The 19,967-nt window shown below is 40.3% G+C and overlaps 1 protein-coding gene and 1 long non-coding RNA gene across 3 annotated transcripts; one reads left to right on the top strand and one right to left on the bottom strand.

Moving 5' to 3' along the window:
- Positions 1-1,446: 1,446 nt before the first annotated feature.
- Positions 1,447-17,562, top strand: LOC103149126 (GRB2-associated-binding protein 1-like). 2 transcript variants are annotated; one of them, XM_016679743.1, is made up of 14 exons: positions 1,447-1,552; positions 1,675-1,821; positions 7,878-8,006; positions 8,384-8,549; positions 9,848-10,037; positions 10,651-11,279; positions 13,023-13,105; positions 13,192-13,301; positions 14,143-14,438; positions 15,002-15,073; positions 15,761-15,857; positions 16,154-16,283; positions 16,371-16,499; positions 17,253-17,562. In XM_016679743.1, exons 2-14 carry the CDS (start codon positions 1,747-1,749, stop codon positions 17,436-17,438), a joined length of 2,292 nt encoding a protein of 763 aa, XP_016535229.1. In that variant the 5' UTR covers positions 1,447-1,552; positions 1,675-1,746; the 3' UTR covers positions 17,439-17,562. The 2 variants fall into 2 exon arrangements, with proteins under 2 accessions (XP_016535229.1, XP_007568207.1); XM_007568145.2 differs by having other exon boundaries at positions 1,447-1,554; positions 1,688-1,821.
- On the bottom strand, positions 6,534-7,868 carry LOC103149125 (uncharacterized). Its single transcript, XR_477431.2, has 2 exons — positions 7,307-7,868; positions 6,534-7,275 (listed from the first exon to the last, which is right to left on the bottom strand). It is a non-coding gene; the product is annotated as an uncharacterized LOC103149125 (long non-coding RNA).
- Positions 17,563-19,967: the final 2,405 nt, after the last annotated feature.

Raw genomic sequence — 19,967 nt, 5'->3', positions numbered from 1 at the left:
CAAACGTTGTGTAAAAAGGAAACATTAAAACCTGGTTATTGTGTAATCTGCTGCGTCAAACTGGATGTTTTTTTAAACTTAACTTTCGTCTTCTCTGAAGTAAAAGCAAAACTAAAATCAGGCAGAATAATCCTGAAAGTTCATTTTATTATTTCACTTCCTCCTGTTGCATCATTCAGAATCAAAACCAAATTACTACCAGAACTCCCAGTAAGGACTCAATGGTCTGGAGTGGCCTAAGAGTTGATTTCCCACCTTTAAAAAATGACACTGATGGGTTTTTGCAGAACACAAACCTTTTCTCCAGCAATTGCATCAATTTTTACACTGTAATAACAGCAATAAAAACAACTTTCTCCTTATGTTATCACTTAGTTACAAAAATAATGTACAAAGATTTAAAAAACTTTTTTCATCACTTCATTTAGGTTTAATATAGTTGTTTTATTTTTGCAATATGTTGTGATTTCACACCTCAAAGCTACTTAATTTACGTTCATAATAAATATTCCAAAGAATTAACTTTTATTTTTCATCCTGTGTTAAAGTAGTTCCCACATTCTGCCACTGGGTGGTGCTATAGATTATGTTGTGTATGAATTTAGTTTGTATTCTGCTATAATAGCTCCAGTTCTCAGCAAAGTAGATATTAAACAAAGTGAGCAAAACGAAGACAGTTTTTAAAATCTCATCACTGAATGTGGTACAAAAAAGATGAATATAACAGGACAATAAATATGTTTAAGAGCTGAGGCTGGATGGAAGAAAATGGCCCAAAGAATAAGAAATCAGGTGTTAAAATGTTTAGAAATAATGAGTAAAGGTATTAATGAATACAGTTTAATTCAATATTCACAAACAAGCATCAACAATCAGAAGGAAATTATTTATGGGTTGGAAAAACAGGGAATTTAAAAATGTGGAGCTAATGAAATGTTTTATATTACGCTGATTAAGTTGTATTCCTTTGTTCAAAATATTTGTATTTAATATCGCACGTATGGAAAAGGAAAAAAAAACATTGTTTATAACGTTTGTTATAATTCCTAGTTAAAAGAAATAAAATATTTAAAGTGTTGACCAAGATAAATAAACTATCATATTGTCTTAATATTTCCTTGGGCCATTTCTGCTTGTATGTTTGTTTTTATGCATTTTATGATCATTTGCAGACCTATATAATTTATTTATAGCCCATGTCAGTTTGAACATGAGGAAACTCCTTCCTCCCGACATTCAGACCCACAGGGGGAGTTTCCTGTTTATCTGTGGAGCAGAACGGGAGGAGTGAGGAAGAGGAGGAGTGGAAAAACCAGGGAGGAGAGAAGGAATGTCCGAGCTGAGGCATTGTGTTTGGTTATCGCAGCAGCAGCAGGGAGAGGAGGGCGTGGCTCTGCTGGGAAGTGGAAACCCATGGAGGAAGAGGAGGAGAAGGAGGAGGAGGAGGAGGAGGAGGCGTGACTCGCTGACTTGGAGCGACTCGGAGCGGCTCGGCCATGTGGGGATGAGATGTGATCTGGATCACAGGAGGAAGGAAAACAACACGTAGAAGAAGTAAGCCGATTTAAATTCCTGGCATTTTGGGAAAACTCTTCTGTTCTGAAACTGGATTGCAAACTTAACATCCTGACGGGAGTTTGACTGAACACATCTCCTCAAATCGATCTGCACTGACTCCTCTCTTCAGGCTCAGCGGTCCTGGTTGACGGATTGGATATTTTAATTTGACACCTGACCAGGCTGAGGATGAGCGGAGCAGCAGACGTGGTGTGTGAAGGCTGGCTGCGAAAATCACCTCCAGAGAAAAAACTGCGCCGTTATGTGAGTAACATTTCCTTTAAAAACAAAGCAACTGAACATCATGTCTCAGGGATTCTCTCCTGAGTATTTTCTAAATTAAACCCTGAAGTTTTCTCTGTGTGTGTGTGTGTGTGTGCGTGTGTGTGTGTGTGTGTGTGTGTGTGTGTGTGTGTGTGTGTGTGTGTGTCATCACTGTTGACACAAGGAGTCATTTCCTCAAGTCCCAGTTGTAAAGCAGTTAAACATCGAGCGCAGCTGTCATGTTTCACTCTGATTAAACTTTGCTTTGCTCTGTGGATCATCAATAAAAAGTGTTAAAAGCTGATCTGAGAAAGTCAGAAAGACTTTTTACACAAATATAAATTGGGTTTAGAACTAAAACCTTGACTCTGTTTGGGTTTTTCCTGTGTTTTCTCCTCCACTACATAAAAAAGACACACATGCTGTTTAGAAAAAGCGACATTTGGATTTACCACATGTTGTTTTTTTGCTGGACAGCAGCTGGACTCACTTTCCAGTAAAGCAGCAGCAGCAGCTTCACACACACCCCACATTTCTGACATGCCTCACCAGTGAGTTGAGCTAATCTCCTTTCTCTTTTCCATGTTTTCTCATAATCTCCATATTTCCAGAGAAAGTTGTTTTCTTTTCACAGCCCTCCATTTCTTTCTCTTTCACTCATTCACTGGACTTTCTTTTCCTCTTCTATTGTCGTTTGCCCTCCTTCCTTAGGAAGTATGTGTGGAAGGGAAGTCTGGGAGGAATAATGACATGCAAAAAAGAAGAAGTATATTTGGACTTGATGCTATGAGAAGGGAGCAAATAATGTAGAATATAGAAACGCAACTTTTCAAGTTGAGAATTTGAGATCGTTGCACTTTAAAAACACTCATAACAGGAAAGTTTAAAAAAAATAAAATTATAAAGAAGATTTGATTCTGTCTCAATTATAATCATAGCTGATTGGGTTAATAAGGGGCAAACAAGGAAGAAGAAGGAAAATCAGACATTTAGATGGTGGTATCCACAGTGCGGTGTGTGGATAAACACGCTGCGTCCAGCTGTGTTTCTGTTGTCAACACACGATCAAAGACCTGCAGCGTAATGGCAGCAGCAGCCGTGTGTTCATGTTAATATGGTTAAAGTTCCCTCAGTGGAAACCTCAGTGTGTGCGCTCGTGTGTTATGTAATCAACTAATCGCTCTCAGCTGGGCCTGTTTGGGAAAGAAAGAGGCCTCTGCTAGAGATTTAGCAGATTTGGAAACACAGAAACGCCAAGCAGGACGAGGTCGATTTTGTAACTTCAGCTACACTCACAAATACGCTGCAGACACGCCCCCCGAGGGTCTTAGAAACGAGAAAAATCTGCAAAAGTTATGCATTTCATACGTTGCATGAGGCTGTTTTCTTCCTCATGCAGTGTTTTAGATGCATCTCCTCCTCTCTCAGTGCTGCAGCCTCTCAGAGCCTGTTGGAGCAAACGGAGACGGGCTGATCACATCCAAAACCCAGAGCGCTGACGTCGTTCTTGGCTTGGACTTTCAGCACGGGTCATCCCGGTCTGGACAGCTTGGTCCTGCTCTGCTGGACATCATGTTTTCCACAGAGGGGTGCCGCAATAAAACAAGAAACGTCTGTAAATATCTATAGATGTTTCTGCAGTATTTGTTATGTCCTGACAGGAAAACATAATCTGTGTAGAAATCAAGTCATCCACATGCTATCTGCACAAATCTGTCAGAAACAACCGGAACGAGGAGGAGGTGTCTTAGCATGTCAATCATGCTTGTGTAGGCTCTGCTCACACGCTTCCTTTCCGCTCGTTCCACCTGGAGCCGCCAGCGGCTGAGCGGTTCATTTCTCCAGAACAGGGAGGAGGCAGAGGAGTTTGATGTTTTCACAGATTATCTGTCTCATGATTTAAAACGACAGAGTGAAAATAAAAATGAAAAATTACAAATCATATTTATGAAAGTTATATATAATTTTAATTTAAAAAGGGAGTACTTCCTGTTTTCCTGTACTGTATTGGTATAACCTTCTCACATCATCTGATGAGCTGACTTAATACAAAATCACCCACTAATGGGAATCTAAACTAAACTAAAACATTTAGTTGTTGTTGAAGTTAATTGATTTCAGCTTCAGAGTATATTGGTACCGACTTAAAGTATTATTTTTTATTAAGACCTTGTTTGTTGCTTGTTAGTTCAGAAACTGAAATAATGTGAACGCTCAAACCTGAAGTTGATAATTACAGATGATTTAAAACCGTTTTGTGGAAATGAAACCCAGAAAGGAGATTTATTGAAGCTTTTCTGACATTATGATCACCTTAGACAAGCTTCAGCACATAAATAGACTGAGAGCCGCTAAAAACAGTTTAACGACTCTAATTCAACAGTGATTTTATTTGATTTTTTCCAATTTGGTTTTACTGATTAGGAACAGGATCTGAGCGTTTGGATCCGGTGTCTCTGCAGAACAGTGACGTGTTTTATGGTCACCTGAAACTCTGCCATAAATTAAACGTGACATTTTTTAATTGTCTCAGCGTCAAGAGTTAGCAGATGGGGGGGAAATTTTCAAATTAAGATGCAGTGTTAATTTTAGTTTAGCGGCAGGAAGGAGGAAGTGTTATTTTAGAGCCATTGTGCCCTCTTCCTGAGTTCAAAGGTCAAAGGAGGAAACATTAGGGAGCTTGAGGAGACTGTCGCAGGAAGAGAGCTTATCATTATTACTTGATAATAATGATTATCAAGTAATAATGATACTTGATATCATTATATCAAGTATATCATTTCTCTTTGAAATATCATTTCAAAGAGAAATGATATTTCCCTGAAAATGAGTGAATGAGAAACACTTTGCTGCTTCTCGTTTTAGCCCAGATCAGATGTAAAAAATTAGCTGCTTGCTTTTTGGTTTATTCTGTGTAAAATGTCACAGACTGAGATTCTTCTGGGTCCAGACAACAAAAACAATACTTCCTGTACCGTTTCTTGGAGACAGTTGCACCTCTCATCTCAAAAGTTGTGAGTTTTAGGGTCGTAGGTCAGAGTTGGGACAATGACACCAAGACGTGTTGTTGCAGTAGCGTAGGTGACTGAGCCAGCAGTCCATCCTGGGCGTTTGGCTGAGGCGAAAAAAGATCAGGGAGTGAAACGTTTGATCACATGGACGCATTGTCTTCAGTAGGTGAAACCAAACGCCACACCTCCTGATTATTTCCTGTCTTTATCTCAACAGCTGCCGTCGCTCTTCTCCTTCAAAAAGGACATCTAAAACATTCACATTTCTCAAAAAAGCGTTTTTTATGTCTGAAATGTTGGTGAGTTTTACGTTCCTGACATAAATGGCCGAGCAGACGTCACCGTTTGGGTGTTTTTATTTACAGAGTCAGACGGTTTCTGTCTGGGTGGGTTAATTAGTTTGAAAGCACTAAAGAGAATCTCAGGTTTGAGGAAAATCCTCTGGGGTTTTTCCAAAAAGCCAGTAATGAAGTCATCCCAGATGAGATCTATTAGAGAAACAATCTTATTTTATCACTTATTAACTCCAAGTCTAATGACTGCTGGCGGCTCCGGGCGAAGTTTTCTGTTTTACTCAGGAGCTGAAAAAGAAAACCGGCTTTTTAGAAATAAAGACGAGAATAAAAAAACTTCCCTAAATGAAAACAGCTCAACTAGTTTGAAAGGTAACAATGAATTACTAATACAGAATAGATCATTTTTATGGTTTGAACTTTTCCCAAACTAATAACTTTTAATTAACCTGAATGAAAACAATATGCTGATTATTCCAACAACAAAATACAGTAAAATACAAGCAGTTATCGTTTCAAACTGACATTTTATGAATGTAAAATAAACAATTCATAGTGAAACTTGAACAAATAAATAAACTGAGCTACAGTGCTGAAGTTTAAACCACTGGTTTTAAAGACTGGTTTGTATGGGGAGGTTTCACGTCTTAAACTGTAAAATAATAATTCAGCTCTTAAAAAGTTAAAAAGACTCCGGATCAAAATAGAAACGACTCAAAAGTTTCTCAAGTTAGAAGGTGCAGGAAAATATTTGCCTGCAAGCAGCAGCCGCCCTGCTGCTTTCATTGGACCAGCAGCTTGAAGACAAACGATTATCAAACGGACTGAGGGGGAAAGAGGATAAACAGCCACTTCCACTGCCATCTCTTACCGGCATTTCCTGTTCAGCTACTTCCTCTTCCTGTGTGTGTTTGGAGAGAAAGAAAGGGGAATGTGCCTCGGTCCCTAATTGGCACAAACTTTGATCATTTGAACACGGCTGCTGGGTTTTTGGTCCTGTTGGTTTTGTTTTGAAACGTTGGTCAGCAGGGATAAGGAGGGATTTCTGGTTTTGGACGAGTTGAAGTTAATTTCCTCACAGAGAAGCTGAACATTAACGCAAATAAACCGAAGCTTTTACAAACTAATCTTTCTCCTCTGAATATAAGCTGCAAATTCACTTTAAAATGTTTCTCCTTGCTCCGCTTCACACCTTTAAATAATCACGGTCACACTCTACCTACACACACCTACACACACACACACACACACACACTCAGGTTGTGAGTCATGTCTAAAATATGAGGTGTCATTCTGTGGCTCTCTGGTTCATGGAGGAAGATGGTCTGTACCCACAATGCCTGTTGCGTGATGACGGCATCCAGAGAGCAGCGTCAGACATTGAGCAGCTCACTGCATGTGGGTCATGTTTGGTTTTACGTTTAGTTTGTGCTTACCGGAGCATTAAACCCTGGACATGAGGACAGCAGCCGTCTTCAGTCAGAATAGTGACGTGTGTAGGAGAAAAAGTGAAAAACATTCATAATCTGATCTTACAAGCAGCCACTTTGTTTATGAAGTCCAAAATTAAAGTCTGGAGCAGCGATTTGTAACCTTGATAATCCAAAAAGTAACTGTTTAGTTTTGCCTGCATAAAACTAGTTTAAAGCAGAAAATGCTACAAATGCAACATGACGCTTTGAAAAAAAAAAAGCTGTCAGGAAAGTGCTTGCAGCGCCGATGCAGACGACTGCTGAAGTGTGGCACGGTGATGAATTATTTGTAAAAGGGAAAAACTTAAACAGACCCGGTGTGAGCAAGGCACTGAACTAACCCGAACAGAACCAAACAGAACCAAACAGAACTGAACAGAACCGAACAGAACCGAGGATCTGGCTCCGCAAAAGGAAAAGACTGGGGGATAAACGGGACGTATTATGCAAAATTGACCTTTTGCTTGTTTTTTTTGTTTTTTTTGTACTTCCCTTTGGGTCCCTACTGCTTCAACAAAGATCTTAAAAAATTACCTAAATAGTTTTCAGGAATAATTGACTGTTTTTGGTGTCTGAAAAATGAGACATTTCAAAAACCTCTGGATTGTTAAGTCACAAATGAGAAAGACTACCCCTGAATTAGCAACCCCAGCTAATACCAGCCCATCACCTAGCAACCTCAGCTGAGCATAGACGGTCACCTAGCAACCCGACCACAGCTCCAGCACATCTGGTCAGCTGGTTTCTCATGTTTACCTCTGCAATTAAGAAAAAAAACAAATCTTTTGCAAAATGAGGATAGCTATATTTTCTAGTATGAGTTGCTGATGTTTGTGGGAAATGATTTAAAACAAAATCGAATAGTTTTGAAAAGAATCAAAAGAAAGATAGTCTAAAATGCTGGTGCTCTGAGTGAAACAGAAATAAAGAAATAACTTCACTGTTGTGTCCTCAGACAAAAATAGGCAATGAAATTTGTACTCCACCGTTTAAAAACTCATAAATTAAAATAAAAAAAAATAAAAAAACTAGTCACACATTAAAAAGTACAAATAGCTTAAATCATATTCATTCTGTTGTGGAAATTAAATGAACGCATTCAACAGAAAATTGGAAAACTGCTAACCCTTCTGCATCTGGTATTAAAACAAGTTGATTCTTTATTATTAAGAGACATTATGGAAGGTCCAAAAAGCCATTTATGCTCTTATTTTAACGTTGTTACATTTTGTTATGTGGACAAAAACTTCAGTGTCTCTGTAATGACTGTATTTTACCAGGCATGGAAAAGACGGTGGTTCGTCCTGCGCAGTGGCCGACTGAGTGGAGAACCAGACGTCCTGCAGTACTACAAGAACCAGCATTCCCGGCGGCCGATTGGGACCATCAACTTGAATCTGTGTGAGCAGGTAAAAACACCAAAATATGATGAAAAAAAAGTGTCGTCTTGTCATTCTGGATCAAAGGTGTAACTAGCGACTACGATGATTTATTTAGTTTAGTTTAGGTGCCTCTTTAAACCCACTAAAAGTAAACCAAATAAAAACAAATGTCTTGCAGCCAATCAGCCAAAGTACAAGGAAAAAAAATTAACATTATGAAAACCTGAAGAATTATTCATTACAAGAAAGTGTCTGCTTGAAGGAAATCCATTAAAAAAACGGATTTATTTTTATTTTTTGCAGTAGTATATTTCCAACCGTCTGTCAGGAGACGGTTAGTTAAACGCTTTAACAGACTTTCAGAAACCCGACTCTCCTCATTCCCCACTCTTCCTTTGCTCCAGGTCGACGCCGGCCTCTCCTTCACCAAGAAGGAGCTGGAGAGCAGCTTCGTCTTCGACCTGCGAACCGAGGAGAGGACCTGGTACCTGGTGGCCGAGTCCGAGGACGACATGAACCGCTGGGTCACATCCATCTGCCTCCTGTGTGGCTTCAACCCTACCGACGACGGTACCACAAAAAAAATGAGCCAAATCCAACACGTCCCGCTCGCTGTGCTTTGCTTGCCTTTAGTTTGTCCGTGTGGGCAGCGACTGAGTCAGTGTGAAAACTGGTAGGAGGAGAAAAAGGAAGAACATGTAGAGGAAAATATGGATGAAAGGTCCTTTGGGTTGTGTGCCAGCGACTCAGATGAGAGCAAAGTGTCTCAATAGGACACCAGCTTCTTTCTAGACACCAACCGTGTTTACTTTCAGACACGTGATTGACTACATCGTGTTATAATTTTCTCTTTGTGGTTAAACTGGATTTGCACAGTGAACACTCACATACTGAGCAAGTCAATATCCACAAATTCACACATTCGCAGATTTTCCTGACTCCAAATTATTCGTGGAAAATCCTCCGATTGGAGGATTTTTTTGGGAGACAGGATACCGTCGCGCAGCTGCTGCACGTTTGTCAGCTACTCTTCCATGATATCTGTTTGGAGTAGAAGAAGCTCCTTATCGAAACATGAAACCATAATCCTGAGTCACCAAATCTTGACCTTAACATGGAGACTTGTTTTGTTGATCATCTTGATTTCCCCTCTGGCATCAAAAAGACAGTTTCATTCACACACCAGCTGCTCACTGGACAGTCTTCCCTTTTCAGACTATTGTCTGTTGACCCAAGAGATTCTTGTTCCTGCACATCAGTGGTTTCTGGAAAGCTGACCATCAGCTCTGCCATGTCTCTTAAATTCCTTCTTCTCCATTGTGTCCAGTTGAGTTCAGTTTCTTTATTATCCCCAAAGGGGAAATTTATTTCCCAACCAGGTATTTCAAACACACAAAACGACATAAAAGTGCATAGACAATATTGGAAACAGACAAAGCACGCAAGCGCCGATTCACGAATACAAAAAAAAAAAGTGGAAACCAAAAAATGGAGGGATCTGGTTTCTGTGGGTACAAATGAGTTTTTCCATCTATTGCTTTTAATCCTAACCTCCAGCCTGAGGGAGGAAACTCCAAAACCTGACGCATCGTCTCCACAACTAGACACGCCAGCAATTAAATAGAACCAAATGAAGATGTCATTAAATGTAGATGTCATGATTTATGGGAGGTGATGATGAGTTGTCAGCTGTGTTCTCAGAAGAAACATGTTTTTTTTTTTTTTTCTTCAAGCAGGCTCTTTGGTTTGAACAGACAGCTGAGCACAACGGAGTTAGTTTAAAAATGCGGTTTGGAAAAGTAGCAACAATGTTTTGGTTGCATATTGTTGATTTGTACAGACATAATACGGCTTTTTTCCCACTTTAGCTGCAGAAAGACAATTACGGTCCAACTCTGCCTCTGCCTCCGTGACCGCAACCAGAGGCACACCTACTATCACCATGGTAACGGGGTCCATCCCACCCCCATACGACCCTGTGAGCGTGCGTCACCTGGAGCACGATAGCAGTGCAGAGGACGACTACCTGTGGCTGTCAAACTGCCAGAGTCACACCAGGTAAACAACCAATAAGGCTAAATTAAAGAACCTCCAACCTCGGATTTTGGTCCTAACTTGTATTAAATTAGTAAATTAAAATAATCATTCAAATGTGGGAGGTTGGGAGCTTTACCAAGATATGCATCTCACCAATTGGTACTAAAACTGGTTTCAATCTTATGATTCTGAATTTCGGCAGCAGAGCAAAGGAAATGGTGATCAAACAAAAGGATTAGCCAATAAGTCGCTGTGAGTTTTACTGAGGAAACTGTTTATTTTTGTTTGAACAACTCCTAAAAGATTCATCCTGAATAAAACCATCTGGAGAACAAAGGACCAAAGAGATTCAGGTTTTGACTTGTTGCATTTAAGAGCAACAAGGATTTGGAGTTCAACCCACATGTTTCTACCAGGGCTGACTTCTCCCACCGTCACGCTACAGTTCACCATAAAAACACTGCAGGCAGAGTTCGCCTGCGCTGATGAAGAGATTTCTGTTTCTTCTGGATTCATTTGTTTCGCTGGACTGGAACAGTCAGAGAAAAAAAGCTGCAGCCACAAGTTACTGGATTTAAGGAGGTAAAGTTTGCACCAGGTGTAATCCGTCACTTGTTTGTATCTTTACCTTCAGGCCTGCTTTGGGTTCATCCACCTCTCTGGAGACGGACTACAGTGACCACCTCTACCCTCCTCCCTCGGCCACCTTCTCCTCCTCCTCCTCCTGCTCTTCCTCCTCTTCTCTTCCTCCAAGCAGCCTTCCGCCTCCGTCCTCATCCGGGCTCAGGTCGGCTCCTTGGACAGTGGTTGCCATGGCGAGCCCCCTCAGCCAGTCCCTGGACGCCACCATGACTTCCGACTTCCAGAGACGAGCCGCCCGCTCCCACGGCCACCCCTCCCCTCATCCCAGGAAGCACTCCTTAGATTTCCACCTGCGTCCGGCTGCCGTACCGCTCAGCGATGACAACCGCTCCGGCGCTCATCCTTCAAGCGCCATGAGTGGCTACCAGGTCCCCCGTCCGGCATCCACCCCTCAGCCGCCTCCCCCACGCCGGCCCTCTTCTACGCCCAGCGTGGACTCGCTAACTCAGGCCGAGCTCCACGCCGCCATCCCGCCTCCTCCCCCTCGGCCGCCCAAGCCCCCCACCGTCACACTGCATGGAGAGATCGCTGCGGTTTTCACAGGGCCTGGTGGGCAACCAAGAGCCAACTCTGAACCGGAGAGGAGGGATGAGGGCATCAGCAGAGGAACACTGACAAGAGGTAACAGCGTCATTACTGCAGAATATCTCTGCTACATCAATTATAACAAATATTGTACGCGGAGGATTCAGAAAAGGTTACATCCACTTGAATCCACACCAATTCACCCCTGAGAGTTGTTTCAAACATGCCAAACCAGTAGGGGGCAGTGTAGTGCAAAGCAAAAAAACAAAAAAAAACAACCTACATCAGCCAATCAGATTGCTTCAAAACAACCACAACTTCCTGCTAGGAATTAAAGGGACCTGTTATGTAAAATTCACAAATTGTTCTTCCATTTGAGACTCTACTTCTGTAGAAACAACCAAAGCACTTAAAACAAGACTCAGTCAGGTTTTAGCAATAAGGTTTTTGGTATCTGGAAAACGAGGCGTTTCAAAAACCGTTAGAATGTAACACCACAAATCAGCAGGCGTTGCCTAATGGTGCGTTTACACCAAACATGTTCTGAACATCAGGTGTGTCTGGTTTATGTTCAAAGTCTATGTGCAGGCCCGTCGAGGGCCCATCGCGGCACGATTTGAACCGTTGGGAGCATTTGATGCATCCAGAGCGTCCAACAAATACACTGACAACGGAAAACGACGACTACAGCGATTCTGACACTCTAATGCGCCCTACACATAGACTTTGTATGTAAAACAGACGCACCTGTGTGGGTGTAGAGCAAAATGTCAGCCATCTGCATTCAAAGATGGCTGACAGCTTTGAATCCAGCCATGCAGTTATTAGTCGATCTTGAAGCGTCTGACGCATTTTTTGACGCGTGTAACACATTTGGTGTGAACGCACCATAACACCTAGCAAGTGAAGCACAATCTGTTACCTAGCAACCTCAGCGAATGGCAAGACCAATCGCTTGCAGCTCTGAGAGGTAGTTCATTATTATATTAATACATTGGTAATAATACTTTGTGTACAGAACTCTTTAATAAAAAAAAAAATATATATATATATGTGTGTGTGTGTGTAAAACAAATCAATTAAAATGAAAGAGATTCTTAAAGTAAACTTTAACAAGTAGAAAATGAACAAATTAAATTTTTACGAGAAAGCTTTCCACAAAGTAGGAAACTTGACCATAAATTAACATTAAATTGGATAAAAACTGTTGAAAAGTTTTGTTGTCATAAACACTCTGCATGGTGCTAAATATTTTACAATTAAAAGGGTTTATCTAAAAATGAAAGCATTTTTTTGTCGCTGCAGGAGTAAGATTTGTCGTGACCTTTGAGGCTCACAGGAGATCAGAAAACTACTTTTAAGAAGCTTTACTGGTCTCAGGTGGCAGGGCTGCAGATTTCATGCTTAGTGGAACAAACTCCTGCTTGTGTTCAGAGTAATTTCACCAGAACTGCAGTTATTAAGAAGATGAGAACTTTACCCCTCAACAAAACAAAGATGTTATTGTGTAGAAATGATTTCACGGCCTGTTAATTACTTTTGCAATAAATGTTTCGTTATAAAAAAGCAGCATGAACACTGAAATGAGGAGGATGTGTACAGCTGTCAACATGAAATATGACACACAGCTTGGATTGTGCCAGCCTCGTCAATGTCCACATCCCATCACTCTCAGTTTTCTCCTTAAAAATGTTTGCAGAGATCCAAATAATACATAAACAGGATTTTATCTTCTGATTTTGACTCATTTCACGTAATTTGGGAGGAATCCATGTCGACACAGGGGGGATGTTGATGAAGTCACATTTTAAGATGCAGGTTTTTTAATATCTGTTCCAGGGAGCGAATCTGTCTTCATTCCTTGGTCTCAGCCTGACAGAGCCACCATGTTTGAGTTCAGCGAGAGCTTCAACACCTACTTTGTGAGTCAACCACTTTCAATGCCATAACCGTTCAAATCATTGCTCATCTTTAAGTCATGTTCCCTCCTGTCCGTTCTTTCTCCCAGTTTAATAAAGGCATGGTTCCTCTGGGAAGCCTTTGTTCTGAAGATGACGATCTGGATGAAAGTTATGTTCCCATGAGCGCCTCCACCAACGAGCCCCCGGTTGCAGCGAGGTGAGTCAGTACTAAAACACTTCGTCATGTTGCTGAGGCTTTGAAAAACATTTTTACATCAAAGCTCTTCTTTCAAATGGAGAAACGGCTTACTGTTGAGCTTTTAACGGTTTAATTAAAGCAGAAGGACGTAATGTGACTTATAACTAGAACAAAATGCGTCTCCTGTGGAGATGCTAGCTGGATGCTGTAAGGCAGCTGAATATTGCAGAAACATTTGAGACTTGCAGAAATGAAGCAAAAGCCTGCAAAACACAAGTAGAAAATCTGTAGAAGAGGAGGGAAAACAATCAGTCAATGCAAAAATCCCACATAAAGGGTGTTAAATATGTGTCCAGAACTGTGTTTGCAAAGCTAAACTGTAAGGTCAGAACAGCTTCTGAGCTAAAATGAGCTAAAAACCTAATTGAAATACTAACAGTAGCCTCTAGGTTGGGACCTACAGTAAAATACTCCATGCAGAGTGAAAAAACTCTTGCAAAAAAACAAAATTAGCTAAAAAGCTAAAAGAAGCAAAATAACAATAGCAACTATTAGCACTAGCATCACTTTTTATCTCTTTTTGTGTTTTTAAGCTGGTAAGCACTTTGAACTGCCTCGCTGCTGAAATGTGCATCAAATAAACTTCATTGATTGCTTGACTGATAGCATGTTAATCTACAGTAACGTAATACCCACAGTGTAGGAAAAAACATGAAAAATTAGCTAAAAAGCTAAAAGAAGGTTGGATTTAGGATTCAGCTATAAAACCTACTTGCTGGTTGAAGATTTTTTACTTTAAAACATTTGCAGAAACTTTGTATTTTTTAATTCTAACCTAAAGTTGTTGTTTTCAATCCAGGGCTAATCCAGGGGGTCCATCAGACTCTACTGCTGAGCTCCAAGATGGCAACTACGTCCCAATGACTCCATTGACCTCCTCCCTACCCGCCTGTCCCGTTGCTGCTGCAGGTGACCTAGCGTCGCTGGGGAGGCAAGTGCCTCCACCTGCCCACATGGGTTTTCGTAATTCCACAATGACTCCAGTCATTCCCTCCACCCCGCCCCTGCGGAGGAATACGATGCACAACACCAGCGTAGGTGAAGCTGAAGTCGTTCCTCCTCCAATCCACCGCAACCTGAAACCTCAGCGGAAAGGTCAGTGGCAGCTGGACGGGAAATTATTGTTGGGCAGATGAAGCTTCGTGATGCACTGAGACTTCTGTTATTGTGAGGTTATGATGCAGAAAACGATACTCAAAACAAAGATCGTCTTTAGTCAAAACCCCTACTGGGTTTTTTGTTTGATAACAAAGTGATGCTTCTTAAACAAAACATATTTTACTTTACGTCTTTCTGATTCTAAGATTTGAGATTAAAGGGCTTTACATTTATGACCAGAGCAAAAATAAGGAAACGGGTTGGTGAACTGGTCTGCTGTGTCCTTGCTTGAAATGATCCCTGGAATTCAAATCTCAGTCTTATCTTGTTTTGGTGTTTTTAAATGTTTTACACCAACATTCAAAACCTAACTGGTTAGATGAAAAGCATTCCCAGTTCTTTATTTAAAAATTATGTGTTTGCTGACTGTAATTTTCTTTGTCTTTTTGAAAGGTGACATATAATTAACATTGCCTTTTCATTCTGATTGCACAAAACAACTGATTTGTTAAAGTATAAAATCCTAAAGCTGTTTTCTACCTAAAATGATGCCTCTGCAGGAGTTTGTGGCAGTCAGTCTGTGGAGAAGAGCAGCAGCCAGATCCCTGCAGAGGCCACACAGAAAACAAAAGGTACAAACTTCAGTCCTGCAAAACTATCTGGCTTTAGAGGGTTTTGAGTTTGACACGTATTGAAATGTATCGCTTAAACACATTGTGCAACATGTAATACTAGTGAAGACCTTACTGATGTGTTAGAAAACATTACCTTTTAAGTTCTGTTTGTGCAGCTTTAGTCTATCATCGACTTACTGAGCCATTTCGAAACAGTAACAAGGAGTTCATAGTTCCTTCCCTCCTTGTGTAACTCTGTCATTTCGTGACTCTCCTGTTCCCAACTTGCCTCTTTTGATTTTAATTATTAATTTGCACCCAGTTTACCTGACAAGTCTGCAGAAAAAGGTTCTGGCAGCAGCACACATACAAACCTAAAGATGCAAGACATGGAAAGGTGAATAATTAATGTTTGTGTTGCTCCTGCAAACACTAAAGATGCTGACTTGTATTTGTAGATTTTCAGCTTTATGCTTTTGAAACAAGATTCCAGAGAAACGACAGGAATCAGTTATATTCAGTATTTGTAGAATATGCTGCAGTGCTGCCCCCTGCTGACATGCTGCTGCCATTACATAAGATTTAGAACATCATTGGTGAATTGATTTGCCTAAGTTTTTATCATTACACTTTAGTGGGTCACATACAAACAAACTACACTTATTAACATTGCTCTGCTCTGAATGTTCTTCGTGAATATTTCAGTAAAACCAGCTCCTCTGGAAATAACTCCGGTGTCGCAGGACTGGCAGGAAGTCCCGCCTCCTGTTCGCTCACCTGTCACTCGGACCTTCACTCGAGGGTGAGTTGGCGTCAACATTCTGCTAAAGCAGGAAGAAATAAATATATTTAACGATAAATTTGAAGTTCTCTCTCTGAAAGACGGTGATTAGCTGCAGCTGCGTTGCTCTCTGCTTCCACCCTGTGGTCGTAGCTTAGTACTACAACATGTTATGAATGAATATAGACACGTTCAGAGAAGTAAAATACACTTGAGGGTAAAAATAAAAGCAATGAAGTGTTAAAAAAGTAAAAACAGTTTTTGAAAGAATCCTTAGAAAATGATAAATTTTAAATATTGTGTTTTTTGTGTCTCAGTCCGTCCATTCGTGGGTCATTCCGGCCGAGCTCGGCCCAAAGCTCATCCCCATCCTCTGATTCTGATGACCCCGACGACAGCTACGTCACCATGGTGACCTGCAGCTTCAGTCAAAGCGCCGGGGAGCAGGTGAAACACATTTTTATCATCTTTGATCACCAAATGCTTATTTTTATGTCCGGTATTTTGTTAAAATCTGATTGTTTTCGTTTGCAGTCGCTGAGGATGATGCTGCATCGCGGCTCTGAGGGTGGAGTCAGTAACACATTGGTACGACGAGCTGAAAAACAGGTGGAGTATCTGGACCTGGACCTCCACACAGGACGATCGACTCCAACAAGACAGGTAAAAATAAAAATATAATAATCAATTTCACCAAAATAAGAAAAATTACTTAAAAATAACATTTCCTGTACCTATTACTTTTAAAACAATAACTAGATTACTCAAATATAAGTGATTTATTTTACCTGCTTGGAGTTTGTCCACTAGAGGGCATCATAGAACCAACTGTGTCTATATAGTACAACAAGGGTGTCAACAGTGTGGCCCGGGGGCCATTTGCAGCCCTTGGTATGACTCTGTGTGGCCCTTGATCACATAAAGAATCACACAGATTCCACTGATTAAAAAAAGGATGTAAACAAATTCAAAATAATCTTAAAATACAAAACTTAAACACAAAATCTATTAATTACAGAATCATTGCCTTTCATTTTAACTTGATAGTATATAGCACCACAAACATTAAGAAAGGTTTACTCAAAAAAAAAAAAAGAATTTGATGCTTCCATTTATTAAATTATTCTAAATATATAAATACTTTAAGTAGAGGGCCTCTACTGTTGTCTAGAATACATCTAAACAGATCATTTCTGCATAGAAATCAGGCTAATACAGTTTATTAATATACTATTTATTTAGTTTGTTTTTACAGTGGAATTAGTTTTGCATTTTTCACAACACAAGAGATTTAACTTCACAGTTGTGGCTCATGTTGCAAAGAGTTTGGACACCAGTGCTTTAAGCTTAACTTTTTATTTGTTGCAGGATATAAATGAGAACTTTATGTCATGCATCTTCTCTGTGTGTCTTTAGAAACGCTCCACTGCAGAAGGTGGGCCCAGCAGCAGCGATCACGCTGCAGCAGGTGATGAGCGAGCGCGCGGCGACCGCAGGCGGGTGGACTACGTGGTGGTGGATCCCAAACGGACCAAGGCCCTGAAGAACACCCGGGAAGCGTGGCATGATGGGAGGATGTCCACGGAAAAAGAGAAAAGCTAGGCATGCTGGGAAAAAGAGAAACTCCCTGAGGAATGCCTGCCGTTTGGATGGACTTTCACCATCAAACATGAATGTTTGTTTAAAGCAATAAATCACTTCACATCTTGTTTCCCTTCTCCTTAAAGAGACAGTATCACGTATTTTGTATCTAGTAACTGTGTTACCTGCTGTTGGAAGAATTCTACTTATGGCAAGTATGACGTAAAAAAAAAAATTGTAAATTTACGCCTTGAAATTGGGCCAGTGTGTCTTTAACTTCTGCTCCTTCTGAAACTCACCTTTCAGGAAGACGTCACATCATGGCTCCTCCATTAACCCTTTAACATGGTTTTTACCAGCTTTTCACTGAAACTCTCATGTTACACCAGGTGTTTGCTAATTCCTGCTGGCTAGTCTGGAGGAGCTTTGTGGGGGAGTTGCTGAGTGGAGAAAAGAGGCAATAAGCCTTCGGTCCGTTCAGGCGTTTTGCACAGCTGAATGGTTGCCATGGAGACTAAAGGATTTCTCAAACATGCTTGAAAGAATCTGATGAGGGAATAATTTAACAAGTAAAGCTCAAAAACGTTGATTTTTACATGATACTGCCCCTTTAAAAGTTCAGCTAGAATGTAAATCACAAGTAGATAATCTGAATTTTTTTTACCATCCTTGTGGTAAAAGTAATTTATTTTAAATTGTACAACTATTCTCCATGGCCACTTTGTTAGACACACCTCTGTATCACGATTTGCATCCAACTTTAGAGAAGCATTCATTCTTCAAGGCCTACAGGTTTGTTCTATATTATCAGAACAGCATCACCGAATTGCTGCTGATCCACTTTTATTATATTTGTTTCAGGTTCTGACCGAACCATCTGAATGTGTGAATATTTGCACTTCCATCTTAAACCATTTTCATGCTCACAGCTGCTGCTCACTGTGGATTTTCTGTTTTTTTAATCATTTTCTATAAACCTGAGACACAAGTGTCTGTCAAATTTACTATTTGTGATATCAGTTCACTTGGTGTACCTAATAAAGTGGCCAGTGAGCGTAAATCTTTTCTTGTCTAAAATAATTTAATTACATTTTAAGTTACTGATGCTACGGCTCATGCAGGAAGTAACTTAAATTTGCTGTTTTTTTCTGACAAGTTCAAACAAGATGGAGACTTTATTTAGTGTTTCTGCTGATTAAAGTTTAGAATAAAACACAAATGAGCTTTTTGTTTGCTTGTTTTGTCACGACTGCACCACGAAGATTCAAACTTTTATTTTTTTGTACGTTATCTTGTTTGTTGTGGCCTAAAATTTAAGCTGAAACTCATTTTGGGGTATTTATTTTAGATATGTGGTTTGATGTAAAACAATCCAAACGGATTGGGTGACACTTCAAACCTGGACTACATTATTCTACGCCAATAGCAGAATATTTCAAACCTAGTTGTGATCTGTGAAACTTTTATCTCAATTCTGAAACTTCGCCAAAGAGAGATTTAAAAACCCTAACCCAAGTTTCTTTAGTTCCAAAACAATAGAAACAACTAATCAGGTTAAAAATTAGACATTATACCACTCAACTTACACCCTGTACCAACCAAACCTAGCCTTAAAAACAATTTATCTCTAAAATCCTAAATTAGAACATCAAACAACAAATTATTCCTAACAAAGCCACTGCTCCGTCCGCAAGCTTAAAAAAAACTCCAATAAGCAATTAACAGATTAATTAGAGCAAACCAATAAAAATAAAGAAACTCTTAATCCTACAAACAAAGAACTCTTAAATAACCTTGTTTACAGACCCAGAACCTCCAGGCTTGATCACCTTGACAGGCCACCGCTGGTTACGGCGTCAGGTGATAAACGGCCGAAACGCCTGTCGACCCAGCGGTACACCGCTGACGATTGAGTTCTGAGATTCTCTTCAGCTTAAATACGACTTGACACCGAGGTAGCTTTACCACTCCGGTGCTAACAGCGTTATCAAACAATTAAAAAGTGCTGCTTCATAACACTTTTTAATTCATGTATTTTTCTCATTTCTTTCATTTAGGTTAAAGCATATCCAAAAATGTCTATATTAGTTGAAGGTATCCAGGTGTTAGAATGGCCAAGTCAAAGTCCAGACCTGAATCCTATCGAGAATCTGTAGAAAGAGCTGAACGCGCTCTCCGTCCAACCTCACTGAGCTCGAGCTCATTTGCAAGGAAAAGTTGGTACGAATTTCAGTCTTGTCATGAAAACATGATTTCCTCTGTGTGTGTGTGTGTGTGTGTGTGTGTGTGTGTGTGTGTGTGTGTGTGTGTAATAATAAATCTACAGCAGACATTCTTTGCAACAATGGCGTGCAACATGTGGACCCCGAGGTGGCATTAACTGCATCGGCTTTGCATGCCCAACGGTTAACCAGTCGCGGTGGATGAAGTCTGGTTTTCTTAAGAACAGCCTGGAGTTCTTAAGAACTGTGCGTTAAAACTGTTTGTAACTCAGCAGGTTGTCAATGTTTTCACTGGAAAACGGTTGAGATAAACCAGTCATACAACTTA

This window comes from Poecilia formosa, unplaced genomic scaffold (assembly GCF_000485575.1).
Source record: "Poecilia formosa unplaced genomic scaffold, Poecilia_formosa-5.1.2 Scaffold218, whole genome shotgun sequence".
NCBI lineage: Eukaryota > Metazoa > Chordata > Actinopteri > Cyprinodontiformes > Poeciliidae > Poecilia > Poecilia formosa.
Note: the sequence above shows the minus strand (reverse complement) of the source record. Positions and strands in the feature narration are given on the sequence as shown.